Source organism: Sinohyriopsis cumingii, chromosome 4 (assembly GCF_028554795.1).
Source record: "Sinohyriopsis cumingii isolate HCF-2022 chromosome 4, ASM2855479v2, whole genome shotgun sequence".
In the NCBI taxonomy this organism is placed as follows: domain Eukaryota; kingdom Metazoa; phylum Mollusca; class Bivalvia; order Unionida; family Unionidae; genus Sinohyriopsis; species Sinohyriopsis cumingii.
The window spans coordinates 30,968,883-30,992,243 of NC_142964.1; the positions used below are offsets into that span (position 1 = coordinate 30,968,883).

Here is a 23,361-nt window from a genome sequence, read left to right on the forward strand (position 1 = left end):
TACTCAGTTGCTCACAAAAACCAATGTACCCTCAAACATTCTACTGTGCAGTGAAATATACATACAACTTTCCATACAAAAACAAGTACAGTTTCTCACTTGGCGGAATAACTAAACATATAACTAAGCAGACAGCAAGTTAATTCAAATACATGTAAATTGTTTATGGTTTGTAAGCGTTAACGTTTGTAACGTCTAAAAACTATAAGGGTTCCGTATGTTAGAATCAAACAGCAATTTTATCAGGCAAGTGAACGCCAAAATCTTTTAGCAATTAGAGGTTTTAATATATATTCAAGCTTTGCTTTTTGAAATAAATGAAAAATTAAGCGAGAAGTCAACTTCCGTCAGTGAATCAAACAGCAAAAGCAAATATTTAACCTTCTAATGAATTTGTGTTGCTTGTTAGTTACCTTTTTCTTTTACCACAAGCTTCACTCATTGCATAAGAAACTTGAATTACACAATTTAAATTTACTTCGTAAATTTCATTTATATCTTTTTTTAAGAATTTTGAAGTGAGATAATTTATGGAAATAATTCTTATGAATTTTACAAGAGGTAGTGGTGTGAAAACGAAGCGACCAATTAAGGTCCTTACTCCATAAACTCTTTGTTTTATATTCTGTGACTTTTCTTTTCATTGAAGAATTTTGCACATGAGTGTAACCTGTGACAGGCGCCCCCAATAGAGGCCGAAATTGGTCTGCTCGGTCTTGCGATGGCTATTATCATGAGTAGTAGAGGGCACGAACAGCCTCTAATTGGTTCACCCTCCATTTTGCAAAATAAGCCTTTCACGAAAATCGCAAAAAAATCGCGATTAACTCAGTATCTACTTTTAAACTCTAATTGACTTTACCCGGTGTATCGCTGATCGTAGGAAAAATCAGCGATCGAGTCGGTGTCAAGTATGAGACGGCACCCTCTCTGCTGCTATGTATTAAAAAATTATTATATCAATAATGGCAAACATCGGAGAAGCTTACACAACTAGACTAGCTCGAGAGCGACTAGAAGCACTAAAGAAATATATTCCTGTTCGTGATTCTGTAAGACAAAATCTGCAAGCAAGACAAGAATCTCAAGTTGAATATGCAGAAGGCACAGAACAATTATTTAAACCCGTTACAAAAGTTACAGAAAGAGTCGCAACAACTACTGAGGAAGGTCTTCTTCCAGTATTAAAACGAACAGAACAAATTTTACAGGAGCTTCCAACTAAAATAGCCGCCGCACAACCTCAACCACCTCAACCTGAAGGTGCTGTTGGTGAAAAACAAAAAAAAGGAAAGAGAGGAATTGATTTTAGGGAGAAATTTACTAAAGAAGGTATTGAAAAAATTCAGAAATATAAATTGAAAACTAGACAGGATAAATCCAAGTTTAGTGAGTTTGCTGCCAAACATTTTCTTTCCAGAAATCAATTTTTAAAACCCTCATACGTTAAAGGAGCAAATAGTGACCTATGGAGCGATTGGGTGTTTAAAATAAATCAAAATGCTGATCATATAGACAAAGAAGATATTGACTATATTGATTATAAAATTTATTCAGCAGGAGTAGAAAGTTATAATAAAACACTAAAAGAACAAAGGGAGCAAGAAAAAGAACAGCAACAAAAAGAAAAGGAACAAAAACAAAAGGAAAGGAACAAAAAGGAGAACAGCAACAAAATGACGACAAAAAAACTCCACAGCAAAAGCCTTCCTATCAACTTCCTCCTCCATTGCTACAAACGGAAAAAGAAATGTATTATCCAGAAGAAGAAGAGTTTTACGATGAGCCTGACATCGGTGTTACTGGTGGTGGTTTGGGAAGTGGTCTTATTGCCTGACCTAATAATATCCGGGATGACGTACAACGGCTAAAAGTTCTCATAGGAGGAAAACGAGCTGGAAATAACTCACCAGAAATAATCAATGAAGCAGCTGATATTTGTCGACGATTATTTCAAGGCGGTATCATGGACCACAATATTTACCTGGAATTCATTGATGAAATCGTTGATAACTATCACAGCGACTAGTTGTTATATCGATTAGATAAATGAATAACGAATAAGATGATTATACATAATGCTCATCGTGGACCCGTAGCGGTTAGGGTGATAAATTCGCGATTACCAACCTATAAAGCAACTTACGGAGATGGACTCGGTGATGTTGTTCAGGGGTTATTCAGAAGGATAGCCCCGAAAGCAATACCGATCGCAAAACAGTTATCAATGAAAGCTATTGACGTTGTTCGTGATAAAGCTCCTGGTGTTATTGGTAATGTTGCCAGTAAAGCGTTCTTGGCAATCAAGGATAGACTAGCACGATTAATACGCAGACCAAAAATGGTCTAACCAGTGAAATTACCAAGCACTGAAGTAATGCCCGCAAATGTCAGTAAAGTGATAAATCAAGCCGCAAATAAAAAAATCTGGCAGCGCTGATGGATCAAGGATCTGATGAAATACAAAGAAATATTACTGCAAATCTAATAGCAGGAACTGGACTTCGTACTCGCTTGACAAAGTCAGCGCGACGTTGATTTAAATGGAAAGTATATAATAAAATGTTTAAACGCGTATCCAACCCATCATTTGGCATGGATGCACCGGTCCTCTAAGATGAATCAGTGTGTGATTATCAATTTTATTCCTATGACGCAAGACAACCAAATCAACGGGGACGTATCGAACTTCAAGTTCAGGATACAAGTATATATTTCTTACCCGCTGAGGCATTTATTGAAGTAGAAGGAGAACTTGTAACGAATGTTGCAGCTAATACGCCATATGATGCCAATTTGCAAGTTGGTTTTGTCAACAACGGGATTATGGCACTGTTTGATAGCGCTACATATATGATTGATGGAAAAATATTGAATCAATACAGAAGGATGTCGATGCTGCTACAACAATAATTGGTCTAGCGAGATATTCTGATGATTACACAAAATCAGCTGGTCCAACAATGATGTTTGCTAAAGATGTTACCAACAACGCCGATTATGTTCAATATACTAAAATACGGACACCACAAAATACTGCATCTGATCCACAACCAGTTGATTTTGAACATGAATCTAGACCAGCTGCTGATTTTGATGTTATAAAAAGTGTTAATGCAAATTACAACTTAGGATTTGCAACACGCCGAGCAATGTTGGATGGAAATCGTAGAAATTTTTCAGGTGCAATCCCACTGTCTCACATCTTCGGAGTTTGCAGAAATGTTAGAAAGGTCATCTTTGGAGCTAAACACACAGTTATGCTCGTAAGAAAAGGTGATGATAACGATGCAATCTGGCGAGGTGCTGGTGTTGCTGAAGGTAAGGTAAATATAACAAAACTCTCATTATGGATGCCTGTAATGATTCCATCAGTCACAGAAAAACAGAAATTGTCTTTTATGGATCAAGGCGGTAAATCATTGCTATCATGGTTACCAGTAACCACATATGCTATTCAAAGTGCTGTTCGAGATGTATTTACTTGGCATATAGCATCACAACAAGGCTTTTCTGCACCACGACATATTTTTGTTGCGCTGCAAAATAATAATCGGACGAATAATCAGGAGCGTTCACATATGATATTTGACCACTTCGGCGTTAACGAGGTTTCGTTGAGAATAAACGGACATCAAGAACCATCCGAAAATATTTTATTAAATTATAGAGATAATCATGTGGCATGCGCGTATCATCGTGTGATGACATTTATGGGACGTGATCAAAACATAGATACTGGGCTCGAAATATCTCAGCTGGAATTTACAAATCTGTATCCGATTTATTACTTTTTGCTGGAGTATCTTGATTTATCGACGCAATCTGTCGTTGATATACACTTCCGAGTTCGCGTTACTGACCCACCAGGTGGTGGTGTCTCCTACAGAGCAATCGCGGTTATACTCAGTGACAAAGCGATGTTACTTGAAGGTGTTGGTGGACAGATGAGAGTTATTGATGCCCCAGTGGAAAATATGAAGACAATTAGACCAACCGTGTTATTATAAAAATGTCATATAGTCACGTTAATGTCACTCTGACTCACGGTCAGGTGAAAACATTACAATCAAAAACTCGAGCGCATGCGGGACAAAAATAACATTAGCGCGGGATCAAATAGCTAGTGGTGGTCCAAATAAGTTATCGTTGACTAAAACTCAACTAAAACATTTTAATAGCGCGATAAAAGCAAACACCGGAGTTCAACTTGATTTCTCTCCAAGTGCCATCAAAGACATGATTAAAACAGGTGGTATATTTCCACTTCTCGCAGCAATACCAGCGCTGATACCTGCTGCTGCCCCAGCTGTCGCAAAAGCAGCTGCGTTAGGTGCTGTTGGAACCGCTGCTGAAATGGCATTAAAGAAAGCAACTGGACGGTGGTTAAAAAAAAGAGGGAGCGGCCTAAGACTTCCAGGAACTCCGCCCTCATGGTACCCAAAACGTTTTTAACGAAAACACCGATGTCAAAGTTTGATTTACTCGATGTTGCTAAGCAACTTAAAATAAAAAAATTTCAGAGATGTTTTTCTGCGAAATCAGTTACCGAGCCAACCGAATACCAGCGAAACTGGAATTATTAATCTCGATAACAGCGATGGTCCAGGAACTCATTGGGTTGCTTACGCGATTGATCCACGTGGAATTGTTTATTTCGATTCGTATGTGTTAGCACCGCCAGATGAATTTTTAAAATACGTACAAAACGCTCCAGGTACTCCAGTTTGGTACTCAACGCTACCAACACAAACATTAACCGATCCACCAATATGCGGCAGTGAAGTAATTAATGTGCTTCACGCGTTATCAAAATCAGCCAAACCGCCTCACAAAGTCGTACACGAGTATACCGCATTTAAACAATCCCTAAAAAATAATAGTTGATATTTACGGAAGATCTTCATCTACCAGTGCTAAGAAAAAATCCGATGACATAGATTTATCAAAATACGCAACAAAAGATGATCTTAGTGATCTTATGAGTTTGGCTGGGGTTGAACCCGACGAAGTTGTTATTTTTCAGGACAAGCTAAAAACTAGTAATATTAAGTGGAATGACATAGTTCGGCGAGTACTCGGTGCGACCTCGGATAACATTCCTGTGTTTACTGACGGCGCTAGAATTAAAGTTTCAAGTATATCGATTAAATTCCTTAAAGATGAAACATGAACGGAAACAAAATAGTAGCTGTAACAGATCCAACATCTGATAAAGACTCAGCAACAAAAAATATGTTGACGTTAACTACAGCACCGAAGAGAATAAATTATCCCCGTTGCGAGCCGAGTATGACTTTCACGTAAGCGCGTTTACCAGTCTCCGTAGAAACTTTAGAAAAATTAATGAAACCGCAGAAAAATTATTTGGTACTCCGCTCACCGTTAATATAAAACTCTCTGATATCAAGACTAACATTGACACAGCCAAAAGAACACTAGAGGTTGTCGTAAGTGGGATTCCTGAGATCGTTAACAAAACTAGTCTGAGTAAAATTCCATCCGGAGTAACCCCCGGGCATATTACCAATAAAGTATACACAGTGTCATCTGGGTTCGCAACATGGTCAAAACAAAATAATACTATTAAACATACCGCAACAGTTACTGGTGTGTACAGGCTGTCTGTGTTTAGTGCTGCAAAATTCGAGATATTTACAACATATCCCTGGCGACATTCCACCGATAAGTTTTCCGGGGTTGTGTCTGTTATCTTAAATAGCGCAACCGAACAAACATTTATACTGGAAGCAGCTGATAAGAAATTAACCGCAACATCTTACTGGTGGTGCCTATAATTCGTAGCTGAAACTCCTCAATTGGTTACTGCGCAAAAATAATAATGGCACTTACAGCGTCAACAACAACATTAAATGTTCAACAATATAGATACGACCAAGTACGTGAGTGGCAATCAGAGTTAAAAACCATCATTTAACAGTATACGTTAAAAGTAAAAAAATACAAGCGGCGTGTAATCGTGCTCGATGATATAGTTTATTCAGTATCTGCGATAGTTGCGTCCACCTGGGTAGTATTATCAGCGCTGACACCAGTAACAGCTGCAACAGCGATAACAATATGTGTTTCATCATCGGTGACCATCGCTGGTGTTTTTAATATTATCGCGAAAAAGATATCCACGTGCACGAGCATAAAACTCAATGACGCAGTTGTAAAATTAAAAACAGCAACAAGCGCATACTTGAAATTATCGTCGCTGATATCATCATGCCTTAATGATACAACGATATCAGATTCCGAACTCGAGTTGATGGTTGAGATATACAATCACTATTTGAAAAAAAATAAAAACAATAATGACGGAATTACTTCAGCAGATAGCCGCAAATACGACTCCAGCAAAAACCACGATGATAACAGTAAACTCAACCAAACCTGAATTCAGTATTAATTTTCCAACTGCAATTCAGGCACGTGAAATCGCGCTATCACAGTTGCGAGTATATCACAGCTGGCCAAATATCAGATCTACATCATTTGGTGGATTACCAGCGAATAATTCATTTGTGTTTGCAAATAAAAATAAACCAGATGGTACTCCCGACTGGAACGTTATTGGAATACCAACCGGGAGCTATCAAATAGAAGAAAACAATGAGGAAATACAACGTCGAATAAAAAATATCACAACAAAGAAGCAAAAATAGCAATAACCGCTCACGAACCAACGCTGTCATCTGCAATTGAGATAAATTCTCCCGACTATGGCGTGGATATATTTCAATCATCGATCAGAACAGTGATAGGATGGCCTGAAGTTAATCCACCCGAGAAACCGATGCCACCTGAACCAAAAAAGTCTGATTATACCACAGACAATAAATCATATCCTGAAATTGCTCCATATTACGAAAAAAAACAAAAAACATGTACTTGACTTAAAAAGCACAGAACCATTTAATGAAATTTTTATAGTTTCAGAGCTGACGAAAGATATGTTTCGGGTTTATGATACTGATCAAAGACTTCCTAATAAGGTTCCATCATATATAACATTAACTCTGAAAGATATTATAACATATTTTGATGTTATTAAATTTGATCATAAAACACGGCAAGAACATCTTTTTGATACAACAAGTTCACGTAGTGAAATCATTAAACATGTAGAAATATTAAATCAATATGCATTCGACATGGAATATTTTTACAAGCGATTAATTCGAACAATAATAGCTACTGGCTACACTGATGAACAAGAGTTTTTAAATAAGTATAAGATAACAAAAGCTGATCTACCGAATTTTAAACTTCCAGCTGACTAAAAAAAATCAGTCAATGATCTCATCGATGAGTTCTTCCCTGATATACTTACGCAATGGAGAAAAACACTACCACCAGCAACTATTCTCAGACACAACAATGCCCCCGACGGGACAGGCCCTCATGTATCTGCGGAAATCGTAAATATAACTCCAACGGTCGCGGTCAATCTTGTGTGTGATGTCATTGACGGAAGTTACAGCACAGACACAACAATATCAAATCAAGCCAGCAAGGATTTATTCTTTATTCATTCACACCGAAAGAACCACCCGGATTTCTGATTGTAAAAGAACCGATCAATCCGGTCTATCTACGATGTCGTAATCCACTGTTATCAAGAATAGATTTCAAACTAACTGACCTTTCCGGGCATTTTCTGGATTTAAGAAATGAGACGATAAATGTAAACTTACATGTAAAATCTTAAAAAATCTGTAGTTTACAAATTAATCAAAAAATATTATATAACATACCAACACGTGAGGGTTTTCATACACGACAAACAAGTACTTGAAAACGCCATCGAAAAGGTGTTTACGACAGAACAATTTAACGTTGACTTGGTTATTGATGTATAAGGTAATGAAGATCTTTTATTGACACAACAACAGTTAGATAAACTACAACAAGAACGTATTTTTATGATCACGTGCGACAGAGATCAGATTCTAAACTATGCGCACTTTTGCATTAAATTTGATCGACTCGAGGAAATGTTATCTGGTTGACTTTTGAGCTTGGGGTGATTCCCACTATAGAAAAACCCTATCATCGGTGCCGTCGACAATATGCCTGTTACGAGATTCGAACCACTGACCCCCGGAATGAGAATCAGCCACGTTACCACTGCGCCATGGTTCCAATCTACTGTTATATGATTAAAAAAATTATTATATAGTTAGCCACCAACGAATTATATCGCTAACAGTTAACATTCCCAGTTCAATTTTAGTTCTGAACACAGTTAAAATACCAGGTTGGATCTGAACACACAAATTCAGATCTGAAGGTATTTATACCTAATAAGTCAGATTTGTAAAATTAAGGAAGTAATCGTATATATTTACTCCCGTGTTAACGTTACAAACATGGACAGGGAATTTTTTACATTCACGTTGAGAAACTAGTGAGTATACAGCAGAGAGAGGAGACGGTTAATCACCAACATTGTTTCAGACAGTTACTTTTGAATTACAAAAAATAATACAACTTGAATTTAGTTCTACTTTGAAAATTTATTTATTTTCTGGATAATAGGAAATGATGTGTATTGTGCAATCTTCTGAAAGTCAAAGGAAGTAACTAATCGCATGACGTATCCTCAGCGGAGTTATCTCCGTTATTTGTATCTAACACCGGTATGAAAACGATGATTTGGTTATATTATCTGTACCACGTTGGACTGAAGGCAGATGAATACCGAAATATTTGCCAGCCGCTCTCTTTCTAATGCTCTTAAACCGACCAGTGTTCCCTTTTGCAGAATTCTCACTTTGTGTAATAGCTTGAAGATTCTGTAAAGAGTTATTAAGTTTATTTCCGTCAATGTGATCGATCACAAAACCATCATTGATCTCTCCGTAAAATACCTCGAATACAACCCCGTGGTCGTAATAACTCTTTTTTAACAGCGGTGAATCTAAGATAACCAGAACTATTAGCAACACCAACTGGTTTCTTCAGCCGACAATGTCTAATTATACCATCACGATTTGCCTCATAATTTTTGATGATGGGATGTGGGACAAATTCTTTTTGCTCCATTTATATATAATGTTTTTGTTTAAATTATAATTTGTCTGAAAACTTATTTAGATAATCGCGCTCACATTTTATGGCGCTGTCATTGTTTTTTTTTTTTTTTTTGTCATAATATCGCTTCAGTTCCTGATATCTCTTACCACCACAACTCACACATAACTGTGTTTTATCTCAAACTCCGACACCACACCGTAGGCAGGGTTTAGGACCTAGACTGCTCCTCTTTACACTTTGCGAATGCTGTCCGCAGAATTCTTTCACGCAGGATTTGTTACAAAGAGTCAATGAACCTATCATAAGCCACCTACACTGATTTCTTGTTTGAGACATTATATATATATATATATATATAATATTTTTTATTTAAATACTTGTCTGAAATATAGCATGGATGAGTTTACGAGATTGGCAATGATTCAGCCTTGGAAAGCTTCAAGATTCGATCTTGATAAACTAACCCCTGAATTGCGAAGAGGAGCTCTGACTGATCTGATTAATACTATCAGGGATGCTAAAAAAGAATTTCGTGATGATGGGGCATCTCACACTTGGTCGACATTTAAAATTATACGCAATGACTCTGTTAAGGACGATGTCATTGATGCTACAATGAACGATACACCGGCAAAAACGATTATGGATTACCTAGATTATCAAAATTATCTTCTCATGATCAAGTTTATTCTGCTAGCAAAAGATTCCGATACGTGGATTATCTGTGACTAACGTGATCTTGTCCTTGTTAATAGAAAAACTGTTGTGTTAAGTAAAAATTCCAAGCCAGGAACTCTGACTGGTATTGACAGACCATATTACTCGCGAGCGTATCCTGTGACCGCGGTTGTTTATGGAATTTATCAAAATGATAAACCCAACATTGATGATCTTGTACCAATGAGATTTTCAAAAAATAAATTGTGTTACTGAGCGAGTAATGGAACATTTTACAAGTGCGATGCGTGGAAACGGTTTAACTCATCTACGACGTGAAAAAATAACCAAATGGGCTGAATCGGTCAAGGATACCGGAGCTACAATAAATGATGTTGCTGAGTTATCAAGTAAATTAAAATTCCCAATGGTAGTAAAAATAATAACAGGGAAAGTATTGTACGAATCGCAATATAAATCGAACGGAGCTCCGATAAATATCATTGATCATAACGCGCATGCTTGGACTAGCGCAGTCACAGTGTTTCCACGAGATCAAACTGTAAGATTTTACAACGATATTATATTCGATGCTATTAATGAGACAGGTAAAAACGATCCTGTGTCAGTGTTGTTATTTAAAAGTTCAGATGATGAAACATATGATCAATTTGTACGACCTAACGGTGAAATATACCGTAAAGAATCTCTTCATGATACTATGAAAAAACTTGCGCTGAAGTTTTATGGAGAAAATATTGACCGATTACTAAATAATTGTTTCATTGTTCCGTCAGTTGAAGCGCACGCTGCCAGAGAAAAAAAATTCGTGGAAGCCAACACGATTTGAACTCCTCGAGGATATACAATTAAGGCTGGGTACGATTGTAAGCTATACTGACGGCGGGTCACCTCAGTATACTCATTTAAGATCTTCAATACTGGCTTATGTTTCTATAAAGTTGCTATCGATGATAAATAGATTCCCTGACACTGCAGTTAGAGTCGCAACGGATTCATTTTACATCGACAAGAAATACTCGGGATTACTGACTCGTTTTACAACGACTGATGCAGATCAGATATGATCGTGCTGACATCTACACACAGACTTGCAAGAGAAATGAAACAGCGAGGAGTGCAATCATGTACTTATCACAGCTGTTTTCGATACAAGGGTGATGCATGGACCCCTGATCGAATGGGAAAGAAATATATTCCTGAAATTATTATTTGGGATTAGATATGCACAGTATCGTTGGATACATTAAAAACATTTCTCTGTTTGTTGTTGTCTAAGAATACAGCTGTGATAATGTGCGGCGATCACGGTCAACCACCACCTTTTGTTGGACCATCTCCACATAATTGGCTAAAGGATTTTTTATATTATTATGAAGAAATAACCGATGATCATAGATCACTTGATGCAGAATTAAACGAATTCAAGAAATTAATCAGACTACAACCGAATAAAATTCAATGTGAAGTAATGCGCAAAATAATTCCAGAAACTTCCATGAACGACTTTCTACAAACGTGGAGACCAAATGATTTGATAGTGGCAAGTAGAAAGATAGTCAGAGACACACTTCAACAGCGGTTGTTTCAGTTACATAAAGAAAAGTTTTTAGAATTACCAATTCCGCAGTGTTATAGACCAACTGATACACGATGACAGAATATCGACGTTGATATACCAGGATCCTCTGAGCAACATAATTTAGTATTAAATGATATTGTCGCAGTTGATGTCAATATTGTTGAAGATGCATTGCGCGCAGACAAATCTCCCTGGACGCTATGATACGCAATGACAATACACTCATCTCAGGGATTAATTATTACTGATACTCGAGTTTGGATCGTTGATGATCGTGTCGAGTGGTCCAATTTAGTTTATTTGGCAGTGTCTCGAGTCAGAAGAATATCTCAGCTGCGAAGAATTGTTATGGAAGTGTCAGAAACCATCAATGACGATATTGACAACGATATAATAAGAAAAAAATTAGCCGGTCATAAACAAAGTGACAAAAAAATAAACGCAATTTTGACCTTGATGATGAATTTATCAAGACGCTGAAACAACAGCAGAATAATCATTGTGCAAGTTTCGAGTAAACACCCAAGACAATTTACTGTAGATAAAAAAGATAACAGTCGCGGTCATATACGTGAAAATGTGATGTTGACCTGTCTTGAGTGTAATCGACATCGAGGTGCTAGTTAAGTGATCGGGGTGGTAATTGAGTGTCTTCGGGAATTACTTGTAATTGTTCACGTGTAAATCCACGTTGAGGAGCAGTTGAATGCAGTCTGTAGATTGCTGGTCTACCAGTAGATCTTGTTATGTTAGATATTTTGTGTGTCGTGATGCTCCAGACAGGTTCAGTCGCTCCTTTTTTACCACCTTCAAGTTCACCTGGCTCATATAAATATCTTACAGTCACATTGCCCAGCACCGGTTGTTTTGAAAAATCACGTCGTTGTACTGTTATGCGCGCACTTTTGATTGCATTAACGGGTTTCAACGCAGTTGTTCGAGTTATTTCATTATTTAGCGCAGCTATCACACTTGGTAATCTTGCAACCCATTCACGAGATCTTTTGTGTTGAATGAATTCCTTCGCGTATTGATATCCAAATACCCGCCAGCAAGAGTTCGATTAAATCGCTCAACAATTGCCTGAACACGAGGAATTGGAGTATGCCCTCGTCTGATGGTGACGTTATGTTGTTTCATCAACGATGATACTGCCCCTTGAAATTCTTTGCCAGGATCAACTTGTAACAGCTGTGGCCATCGTAGATCACCACGTTGATAAATTCGTTCAAACGCAGAAACTACTCCAGCAGCTGTCTTTGTCAATAACGGCTCTGCTTCCTTGTATCTACTTGCAACGTCAATGACAGTTAGCGCGTACTTGTAGGTCAATCGACGTCTAGTATCATGTAGTAGAAATAAAATATCAGCCTGATGAACTTCATTAGGAACGCTTACATCAAAATGTGCAAAGTGAATTTGTTTAGGCGGTGGTAGATAAATCTACCATATTGCCTGTTTGGATAACCACGCTTCAGCAGTAACACGTTTACCTTTTACTGCTTTGGCGAGTTTACTAATCGCTGCTCTACCCTTCCAGTATTCTCTTGGGGAATAATAAATTGATTCCATTTATAATTAATTATCAGCACCTAGCGCTAATTTACCTTTCATTGCAGATCTAACCAACCAATTAGCTAATGATTCTTTGAAAGATTGATTCGTAATGGAATTTAACGCGTGAATTAATTTCACATCTGCGATATACCTGTGCTGTAGATCCCTACTTTTATAAGCTACATCATGAGCATGACACGCTTTATCAATAGGGTTTATTAGATACTCACCTGGTTTTGGTTGGTCTTGGCTGTCAAGTCTGATATCAAGTCGGGTTCCAGGGCCACAGTAATTATATCCTGGGAGGTGTTGTTTTCCTGGGTACTTAGCCCACGGAGTTCCTGGTAACTTTGTTAACTTTACTGCAATATCACCTCCTCGCTTTTTTTAAACCCGACTGTGCGGGAATAAATTTAAATTTCTTTGTACCACACCGAATACACTTACCTGTAACCGCTGACCTGTTATTTTTTGTTGTAATAGTTGTCAGTGTATCTGTCGGGGTACGCGCTCTGCATTTCACACAGTATAGATCCATTATTTATCTTTTTATATAACATGAATGTAATTTTATTTTTCTGCAACACAAAAGCAAGAGCCATTTAAACATCATGCTGCGCTACCAAATTCTATCCGAATGGTTATCATAGGTCCATCTGGAAGTGGTAAGACGCAACTGTTACTTAATTTGATAATGAGGTGGCTCAGATGGGACAAGTTGTATTTGGTAGCACCATCAGCTGATGACCAGCGATGTTACGAAGTACTTAAGGATTTTAACGAAAACGCAAAATCGTTAAATGAGCGCGGAGACGATGTTGTTGAATTTATCACTGATATTAGTGAAGCGCCAAATATTGATGATTTAGACGGATTTATTGATAATTTGGCCGTATACGATGATGTAATGCTGGACAAACAGTCCAATCCAGCCAGAATATTTTCTCGAGGCAGACATAAAAACACAGATGTGATTTATGTAACCCAGCGGTATACACAAATTCCTAAAGTAATCAGAGATAATTGTAATATTCTTGCTGTGTTTAACGGAGTTGATACTCACACTTTACGAAATATTCATCAGACCTGGTGTAGCGGTGATATGGACATAATTAGGTTTAGAAATTTATTTAGTCAGGCTCAGTTATCACCGCATGGATTTATCACGATAAACTTACATGAACCACGGTCACGATACCGAGTCGGTCTTGATACAAATTTTGGATAGTAGCGGCAGAGAGGGTGCCGTCTCATACTTGACACTGACTCGATCGCTGATTTTTCCTACGATCAGCGATAGACCAGGTAAAGTCAATTAGAGTTTAAACGTAGATACTGAGTTAATCGCGATTTCTCTGCGATTTTCGTGGAAGGCTTATTTTGCAAAATGGAGGGTGAACCAATTAGAGGCTGTTCGCGCCCTCTACTACTTCATGCTACTATCTCTTTGAGCGCGATATCAACTCCTTCGACGTGACATACGCAAACACAATTACATGCACAAATACAACACAAGTACATGCACAAGTACTGATCAACACTCGCATGGTGAATAAACCTACCATTGTTACTGGGGCTGTATCACACACACAACCTGTGCACACGAGTGTAACCTGATTTAGCCCCACACGTTCCCATTTGGCACCTCATGCAGATTATTACAACCGCTGCTAACAAACCGATCAATATATATTAGCAAGTGTAGATAACTATAGTCGCTGTGTCATGTTGTAGTGAATGGCAGTAGCGTCTCTTATATCAGACATAAAATCAAGCAAATTAACTATTTCTGGTTGCTTCTAACTCGTAAGGAGGAAACTGCGACTTTTGTACCAGTATTCTGGCGTGTCAACTTTTCAATGAGGACTCCATCATTTCCTGTATTATACAAGAAATAATTAAATTGACAACCCTCGCGTGTCAATGGTGTCTATCCAAAAATATGTAAATGGTGCTCAAGCTGGTGTGCTAACAGCTTAGCCCTCACTAGCACGAGTAGTAACTCCATTTAAAACATGCATATGACTTTGTATCAGCAAATGAGGGACAAACGTTGAATGCATTAACAAATGATTGAATTCTCTTTACTGACGTGAATAGTTTTGATAAACCTAAACTTGACATCTTAACTGTGCGCGAGTCCGGATCGTATTTATTTATTGATAAACAATCGATCTGGTGAAAGAGTAGTTGCATGTAACGAATCCGACACTAGCGCACTAAACTCTTTCATATATACGATATAGAGATCACTGGTTGCTGGAGATGGAAGTCACTTTGAAGAATTCAGCAACTATCCTGTCGGGTACATAACCGCCTTTGGTGTTTGTATTAAGATTTGTTATTACATCTAAGTAATGGATTTTAAACGCGGTGGTGATAATGAAGAATTAATCGACGGGTTGGTGGATTGGGTGATAAGGGATGTCAACATCGATTACAATTTGTTTCAACTTTTTTATGCATATCTGCATTAATAAGGCGTTACCAGACCCTCATATACACTCAGATATAACCTACATGAGAGCCAGATAGAAATCGACCGTTGTGAATACCCTGGTGTAGCAATGCGAACGTGAAGGAAGCTTAGATTAACTGCATTGGCACGCGAAAACGCCCAGTCGACTACACAGCCAGGCACGAAACCGTCTAGGGATTGTTTCTACAACGATAGAGTGTACTTTTGCAATAAACCTCATCATGATAAAATCTCCTGTCAATAATATTAGACCACCAACACTGACTCGGCCAGGGAAAGAAAGACCTCGATTGATATTCACTAGAGAGGCACTTGTCCTTGTGACCGGTTTGCGGGGAAAAACTAGATTCTTTGGAGACACATAACGTAATAAATGTAGTTTTACGTGAACGTTGAGGTAAGCTCCCAGAATCGCTGGATATGTATATATATATATATATATATATATATATATATATATATATATATATATATATATATATATATATAAGACTACAACAGCAATTATATGTAGCAGTAGCAGAGAGGGTGAACAGCCTCTAATCTATTCACTCTCGAATCGTAAAAATAAGCCTTTCTGAAAATCGCAAAAAAATCGCCAAAAGGGTTGCGGCGGCACCGTGACACATCTGAGGCATTCACCCTCTCTGTTGCTATAGCTAAATAAAATTATAAAAAAATAATGCCACCAACCAGAGAGGGCCGAACAGCCTCTAATTGACTTACTCTCGAATTGCGAAAATAAGCCTTCCTGAAAATCGCAACAAAAGTCGCAAAAAATGATAGCGGCGGTGACTGGGGGTGCCGAAGCAACACCATCGCTGCTTCTATAATTAAATAGAATTATAACAAATAATGCCACCAGTGCAGTTAGATTAGCTCGAGAGCGACTAGTAGCAATTAGGGAATATATTCGTTGAGAGATGCCACAAGCGCGTCAAGAAGCACAAGTTGAATTCGCAACGGGTACTGAAGGAGTCGCAACGGCTACTGAAGGCCTTCTTCCATCAGTAAAGCAAACCGTTTATAGCGCGTATTACGGAGATGGATTAATTGATGTTATTCATGGATTACTTACAAGACTGGCTTCAAAAGCCGTGCCAATTGCAAAACAATTTTCAGTGAACGCCATCGACGTTATTCGTGAAAAAGCTCCTGGTGCAATCAGCGACGTTGCTGGTAGAGCGTTCTCGGCGTTCTCGGCGATCAAAGACAGAATAGCAAGACTAATACGTAAACGTCAAAGAGGTTCACCCAAACCAGTAAAATTGCCGTCTACGGAAACCATTCCGCGGATGTCAGTAAAATAATAAATCAAGCCGCAAATCAAACACTAGCAGCGCTGATAGATCAGCAGACAAGTAAAGCAGAAAAAAAACATTGCCATAAGTCTGATAGCAGGAAGCGGAGTTTCCCGTGCGCGTGGCAGACTATCATGATTTAGATCAACATGATTATAATAAAATGTTTAAACGCATATTCAGCACCATATTTGACATGAGCGCACCAGTTCTCAGGGATGTATCAATACCTGATTATCAATTTAGTTCTTATCAAGCACGACTGCCAGATCAGCGTGAAAAGATTGATTTGCAAGTCCATGATACAAGTATGTACTTTTTACCCTCTGAGGCTTTTATTGAGATAGAAGGTGAAATTATCAAAACAGATAATACTATATACACGGATGATGTTAGAGTTGGTTTCGTTAACAACGGCATCATGGCATTGTTCGACAGCGCTACATACTCGATTGATGGGAAAAGCATCAAGACAATTCAGAAAGACGTCGACGTTGCCACAACAATAATAGGTTTGGCAGGGTACTCTGATGACTTTGCAAAATCAACCGGTCCTTCGATGATGTTCGCCAAGGACACTAGTATTCACCCAAACCACATACAATATGACATAAGACGACCAAGAAATTTTGCCGGGAACGCTGACGCTGATGTGACGCCGGTGGTTCATGGTGCTAATCCAGAATACAATGTAGGATTTCTAACGCGTCGAGGAATGTTGGAGGGAACCCGTGGAGCTTTCTCATGCGCGATTCCACTATCACATATCTTTGGATTTTGCAGAAGTGTCAAAAAAGTTATCTTTGGAGCTAAACGATGACGCTATCTGGAGACCTATGGGTGATGCTGGTAAGGTAGTACTGATAAAACTTATACTATGGATGCCGGTAATAACTCCAACGATCACCACAGAAGAACATCTACTGACTTTTATTAATCAAGGCGGTAAATCACTGCTGTCATGGCATACAACAACCATGGACAGCATGCAAACTGACGTTAACGGTTAATTTGCGTGGCATATAGCATCACAGCAAGGTGTTTCTGCACCGCGACATTTTTTTATTGCGCTTCAGGAGACTGCACGATTGAACTCTCAAACTCATAGCCATATGATATTTGACAGACTTGGTGTTACCTAGGTTTCTTTGCAGGTAAACGGACAACAAGAACCAGCGGTAAATATACTACTAAACTATGAACAAAATTATATAACCCGTTTGTATCAACGATTATTGTCATTTTTGAGACGTGATCTAAACATAGACACTGGTTTACAAATATGAGTTTGATTTTAGAACTCTATATCCGATTTATTACTTTTCGCTGGAGCATCTTGATTTTATTTAGACAATCTGTTGTTGATATCCAGTTTAGAGCCAGTGTAAATACAGGTGGTGGCGTTTATTACAAAGCAATCGCGGTTATACTCAGAGACAAGGCAATGTTGCTTGAAGGCGCAAGTGGCAGAATGAAAATCGTTGACGCACCAGTGGAAAATATGTAACGATTTAAAAACACGAGTATTTTATAAAAATATCTTTCCATCACGTTAGTGTTAGTCTGACTCCTGGTCAGATTAGAAAACTACAATCCGCGTCAGTGAAAAAAAAACAGGAACCACAATGACCCTAAAGCACAGTCAAATCACAGGCGGTGAAAATAAACTGTTGTTTACAGCGCGTCAACTTAAACATCTTTATAAATCCAAACAATCCCGAATTGGAACATGACTTGAACTTTCCGCCGGTGCCATCAAAGCTACTGCTAAGACAGGCGGTATATTTCCACTTCTCGCGGCAATACCAGCGCTGATGGCCGCTGCAGCCCCAGCCGTTGCAAAATCAGCTGCGTTAGGTGCTGTTGGAGCCGCTGATGGAATGGCATTAAAAAAAGCAACGGGTAAGGGCTTAAAGCTTCCAGGAACTCATCATCGAGGAAAGGGTCTGAGACTTCCAGGAATACTGCGTTAATTTCGCCGATGTTAAATTTTGACTTACTTGATGCTGCCAAGCAACTAAAAATAGAAAACTTAGAGGTGTTTTTATGCACGATCAGTTACCGCAGCGACCAAACAATACCGAGACGGGTATTATTAATCTCGATATTAGTACCGGTGTAGGAACTCATTGGGTAGCATACGCAATTGATCCCCGTTGAATTGTTTATTTTGACTCGTACGGGTTAGCTCCACCGCAGGAATTTATGCACTATGTCTCTGCGTACAAAGTCGGACACAGTGCCAATCTGGTACTCAACGCTGTATCAAAGACTCCATCGTTGCCACCTCACAAAGTCGTATCTAATTATACAAGTCAACAGTTTGAGAAATTGATTTAGATCAGAAAGAAAAGAATAATGGTAGATATTTGCGGAAGATCAGGCGGTGATACAACTAAGAGCAAAAAAAAAGTTCGACGAAATAGATTTGTCAAATTACGCGACTAAAGACGAACTCGCTGATATCATGAACCTCTCTGGGGTTGACCGAGATGAGGTTGTTGTTTTTCAGGATAAATACGGCGTTTTGAAAACGATCAATATCAAATGGAATGATATAATTCGTAGAGTTCTTGGTGCTACCACGGAAAACATCCATGTGTTTACTGACGGCGGTAGAATCAGAGACTCAAATATATCGTTTATAACCATCAGAGATGAAACTGCAAGAAATGTTGCTAATCGTTTGAAGAATACCGGCGACACATTGACAGGTGAACTCAGCATGAACGGAAATAAAATAGTTGTGCTAAGAGACACAACATCCGACGAAGATGCCACAACAAAAATATATGTAGACGTTAACTGGTAAATTATCCACATTGCGGGACGAGTATGATGTTCACGTAAGTACGTTTACAAATCTCTGTAGAAACTTTAGAAAACTTAATGAAATTGCAGATGATTTCTTTGGTACTTTCCATTCATAGGGCTAAATAAAGTCACAAAAACAACGATTCATCTGTTAAACAACGTAAAAACGCTTCTCTCAGGATCATACCTGCCTTCATTCCATTGTAAATAGTCCAATGTTCATAGTCATCTCTGTAGAATCTGATCACATCGCCAGGCTTCAATCGTTTCAGTTTTCTTTCCATCAGCCATTCTGTGATGCCTAAATGATATTGTTAAAATCAAAATGATTTTATCTAACTAATGAAGATATAAAAATATACATATTCTGGAAATGTAACCACACACACACACACACAGACACACACACACACACACACACACACATATATATATATATATATATATATATATATATATATATATATATATATATATATATATATATATATATATATATATATATATATATATATATATATTAAACAAAGTAGGATGTAGACAGTATTCCTAGGAAATAATTAGTGGCCGTGAATTCAAGGCCTTGCAATGATCTATTATGTCATTTTTGAGTCATCATAAACAAATGTGGAAATATATTCTGCGATTCGCAAGTTTCAGAACAACATTTCTAGCATTTGTTTCTACACGAAAAGGAAAGATCCCTACAACTAGATCGGAAAGGAAAGATCCCTACAACTAGATCGGAAAGGAAAGATCCCTACAACTAGATCGGAAAGGAAAGATCCCTACAACTAGATCGGAAAGGAAAGATCTCTACAACTAGATCGGAAAAGAAAGATCCCTACAACTAGATCGGAAAGGAAAGATCCCTACAACTAGATCGCTCAGAATATTTTATTTATATTTCACAGAGCTTAGAATAATTGTTTTAATTTCGGCAAGTATGCGATACAAACAATGTTCTTATTTGCACGATAATTTGGGCACTATAATTGACTTTGGATATCACACACACACACACACACACACACACACACACACACACATACATACATACATACATACATACATATAAATATATATATATATATATATATATATATATATATATATATATATATATATATATATATATATATATATAATTTTTGACTGCTCCTATGTTCAAGTAGAACTATTTCTTTACTAGTATGTTCAAGTAGATCTACACAATGCCCTCTGAGGCATTTGGGTTCGCTTTACCTAAAGTCTTATCCTTCGGTAAACGGTTCGATAACCACACCTCGATAAGTTTTCGTGATTATTACCTACTTACCATATCAAACATTCAAAGTGCATATATAAAAGAAGTCTTACTTTTTGCGCCATGGCTTGTTTCGTCTTGTACTTCGCTTATCATTGCAAGGGTAACTTTTTCTTACAACTTTCGAAGTTTAATTTAATGGCTAGTAAATCAGCAGATGAATATTCTTATAGGAAACCAAAGAAAGCTGTATTGAACCTTTTAACGAACTAAAGTGATTATGTTCCTTATGCTACCAGATATGTGTACTTATAGGTAAGATAATTATCGATACTCCTAGAGCCTTGGGTGCTCTTAGAAACTATTAACCCCTCCCCTCAATAAAATACCAAAAACAAAAACAAACAGAACAAAAAATATGTAATGAGATGGTTACTGGAATAAGATGTTAGAGGTAAACGTGGTATGCACCTGCCCAGCATTTAAAATAAACCTTCCACATATAAATCAAGCTCTTACTAAAAGACGGCATCAAGAAAATCTTTGAATTATTATACATTACTCAGGAAACTGTAGCACAATTTATTTCTTTATATATGAGTGTATCATACCAGAATGTCTACATGTCAAGCTCAAGTAAGCCTAAACATACAAGGAATATGTAACAATTCTGTTTATTAGTGTTATGTACAACAATGTTTTATTTTATTAGTGAAAAATACATCAGTGCGTCAGTGTATCCCATCAAAGTACTCCCCATGCATCTCTATAAACTTTCTCAGTCTGATTAAGCCATAAATCACTTGGAGATAGTCAGGCTTGTTTGAAGAATGTGACAAGGTTGGATTGTTGTGCTCCTTCATGAAGTCTGTCAGGACGGTGAATGTCTCCCGGTGTGTGGTCAAGGAGGAGATGGATGCCTTCGGTACCGGTGAGTGGATGGATGTTTTACTAGTTGACTCTAGGAGAGTGTGGAACAGGTTCCTGGAAGGGCCGGAACTTTGCATATATATGTATAAATATGCATTAATATGTATAAATCTTTCTTGACAGTCCGTCTAGTCGAGCGATTTGTGCTTTCTACTTGGTATCTCCGATCCAAACATTTTAATTGTTTCTAGAGTTGGTTCAAAACAGTAAATACATGTTTCATCACTTATGAAAATCTCATTCAAACGTCTGTGGTCACTCTATTCTTTCACGGTGTGATCTGAGATACACAAATGTGATAATTTTTCATCGAGAGATGCTGGAGCCCGCCACTGGCTCACGTCAAGAAACGATTTCTTTTCTGCACACTCCATCCTTCCCCAGTTGCCAATATTCTTGTTTAGGTAAATGATGGGCAGATTATATAGGATATTTAAAATATACTTAAATGTGAAATATGGAGAATTATTATATGTTTCTCATTCTTATATTTTCACATGTGAAACATATGTCCTTTTATTTTCACATATGAAATATAAGATGTCCTATTATGCGACGCTTGATTTTGTGTGCCAACAAAAGTTGAACATGCAGAGAAAAAAAAACTCCACCCCCAAAAAACAACCCAAACAAACAAACCAACAAAAAATACAAAAACGAATACTTTATGAGCTAGAACAAATAAATAGAAACTGTCTTACATTTTAGCATGTCATCAGAACGTATCTATTGTGCAATCAATCAATCAAAGCTATTTAAGCACTCATATGTATAATTGTCCTTTCTTAGAAACTATCTATTATATGCACCAAATGTTTTCATTGTCTATACGAACTTGTCATCATTTAAATTCTTAGCTAAATATTATATAGACTGATCAATGAATAAAAAGTACTTGCAAATCTAATCGTTCTCGCTTGATCATGACTATCGCAAACTTTAGTATTCGAAACATCAGCTATTTGCAAGTTCTTTAAGCCCCAAATGTTGAACGTATTTGTTGAGTCAAAACTGTATTAACTTCCTCTGTAAAATACTATAGTTTTCATTTTTCCGGACCTTAACATTTTACACTACTTTTACTATCGTTCCCAACAAATTGCAAAACGCCTGAATGATGTCTGTAAATGATTGGTTTCTGACAGGTATAAACTGACATTAGGTACAAATAAAACCCTGATAAAAAATGTTAATATTTGCATTATCCAGGATATATCTTGTAGCTCCATGCCGTTATTACAATTTTGGGGTGCATCGATACATTTAACATCACGCTGAACTTTTTCTGATACTAATATTTTTTAAAGTTTACAAGTGCGTCTTTATCAGTTACTATATATATCGAGTTTTTCTATACTATTACGGAGTTTATTTTTTTTTCCAATAAATTTTCTTGCCTATCGAACAAGTCAAGCATATTGTTATTATTACATTTCTTCCGATCATACTTGCATATGTGTGATGAAAACATTTGGGAATCATATTTCATTCCAATTTAATGTTAAGGGAACATTCTGTTATTGCATCTGTTAGCACCATTAACTGAGACGATTATGATCAAGATGTCAACGTGTTTGGCTTTCTCTATTCAACATCGTCTGATTTTCTTAATGTAATTTCCAGCAGCTGTGCTGTCGCTGGCATGTCAGTAAGTTACGCTAAATTCTTAATTAGCAGTAACATTCCGAACAGTTTGTCATTGTCCTAAATGGAACAGTCTTGTCGCAAT

The 23,361-nt window shown here is 37.5% G+C and overlaps 1 protein-coding gene across 5 annotated transcripts in view; it reads right to left on the reverse strand.

Annotated features, from left to right (window-relative positions):
- LOC149800879 (uncharacterized) overlaps nucleotides 1–23,361 on the reverse strand; it is a 242,737-nt gene that overhangs the window by 210,268 nt on the left and 9,108 nt on the right. For 4 of the 5 annotated variants that reach the window (XM_089954901.1, XM_089954904.1, XM_089954902.1 and 1 more), the window contains exon 4: nucleotides 19,644–19,757. In XM_089954901.1, the coding sequence (XP_089811027.1) occupies nucleotides 19,644–19,757 (114 nt within the window). Of the gene's footprint in view, nucleotides 1–19,643; nucleotides 19,759–23,361 lie in introns of those variants that run through there. The other variant, XM_089954905.1, reaches the window with a different exon arrangement.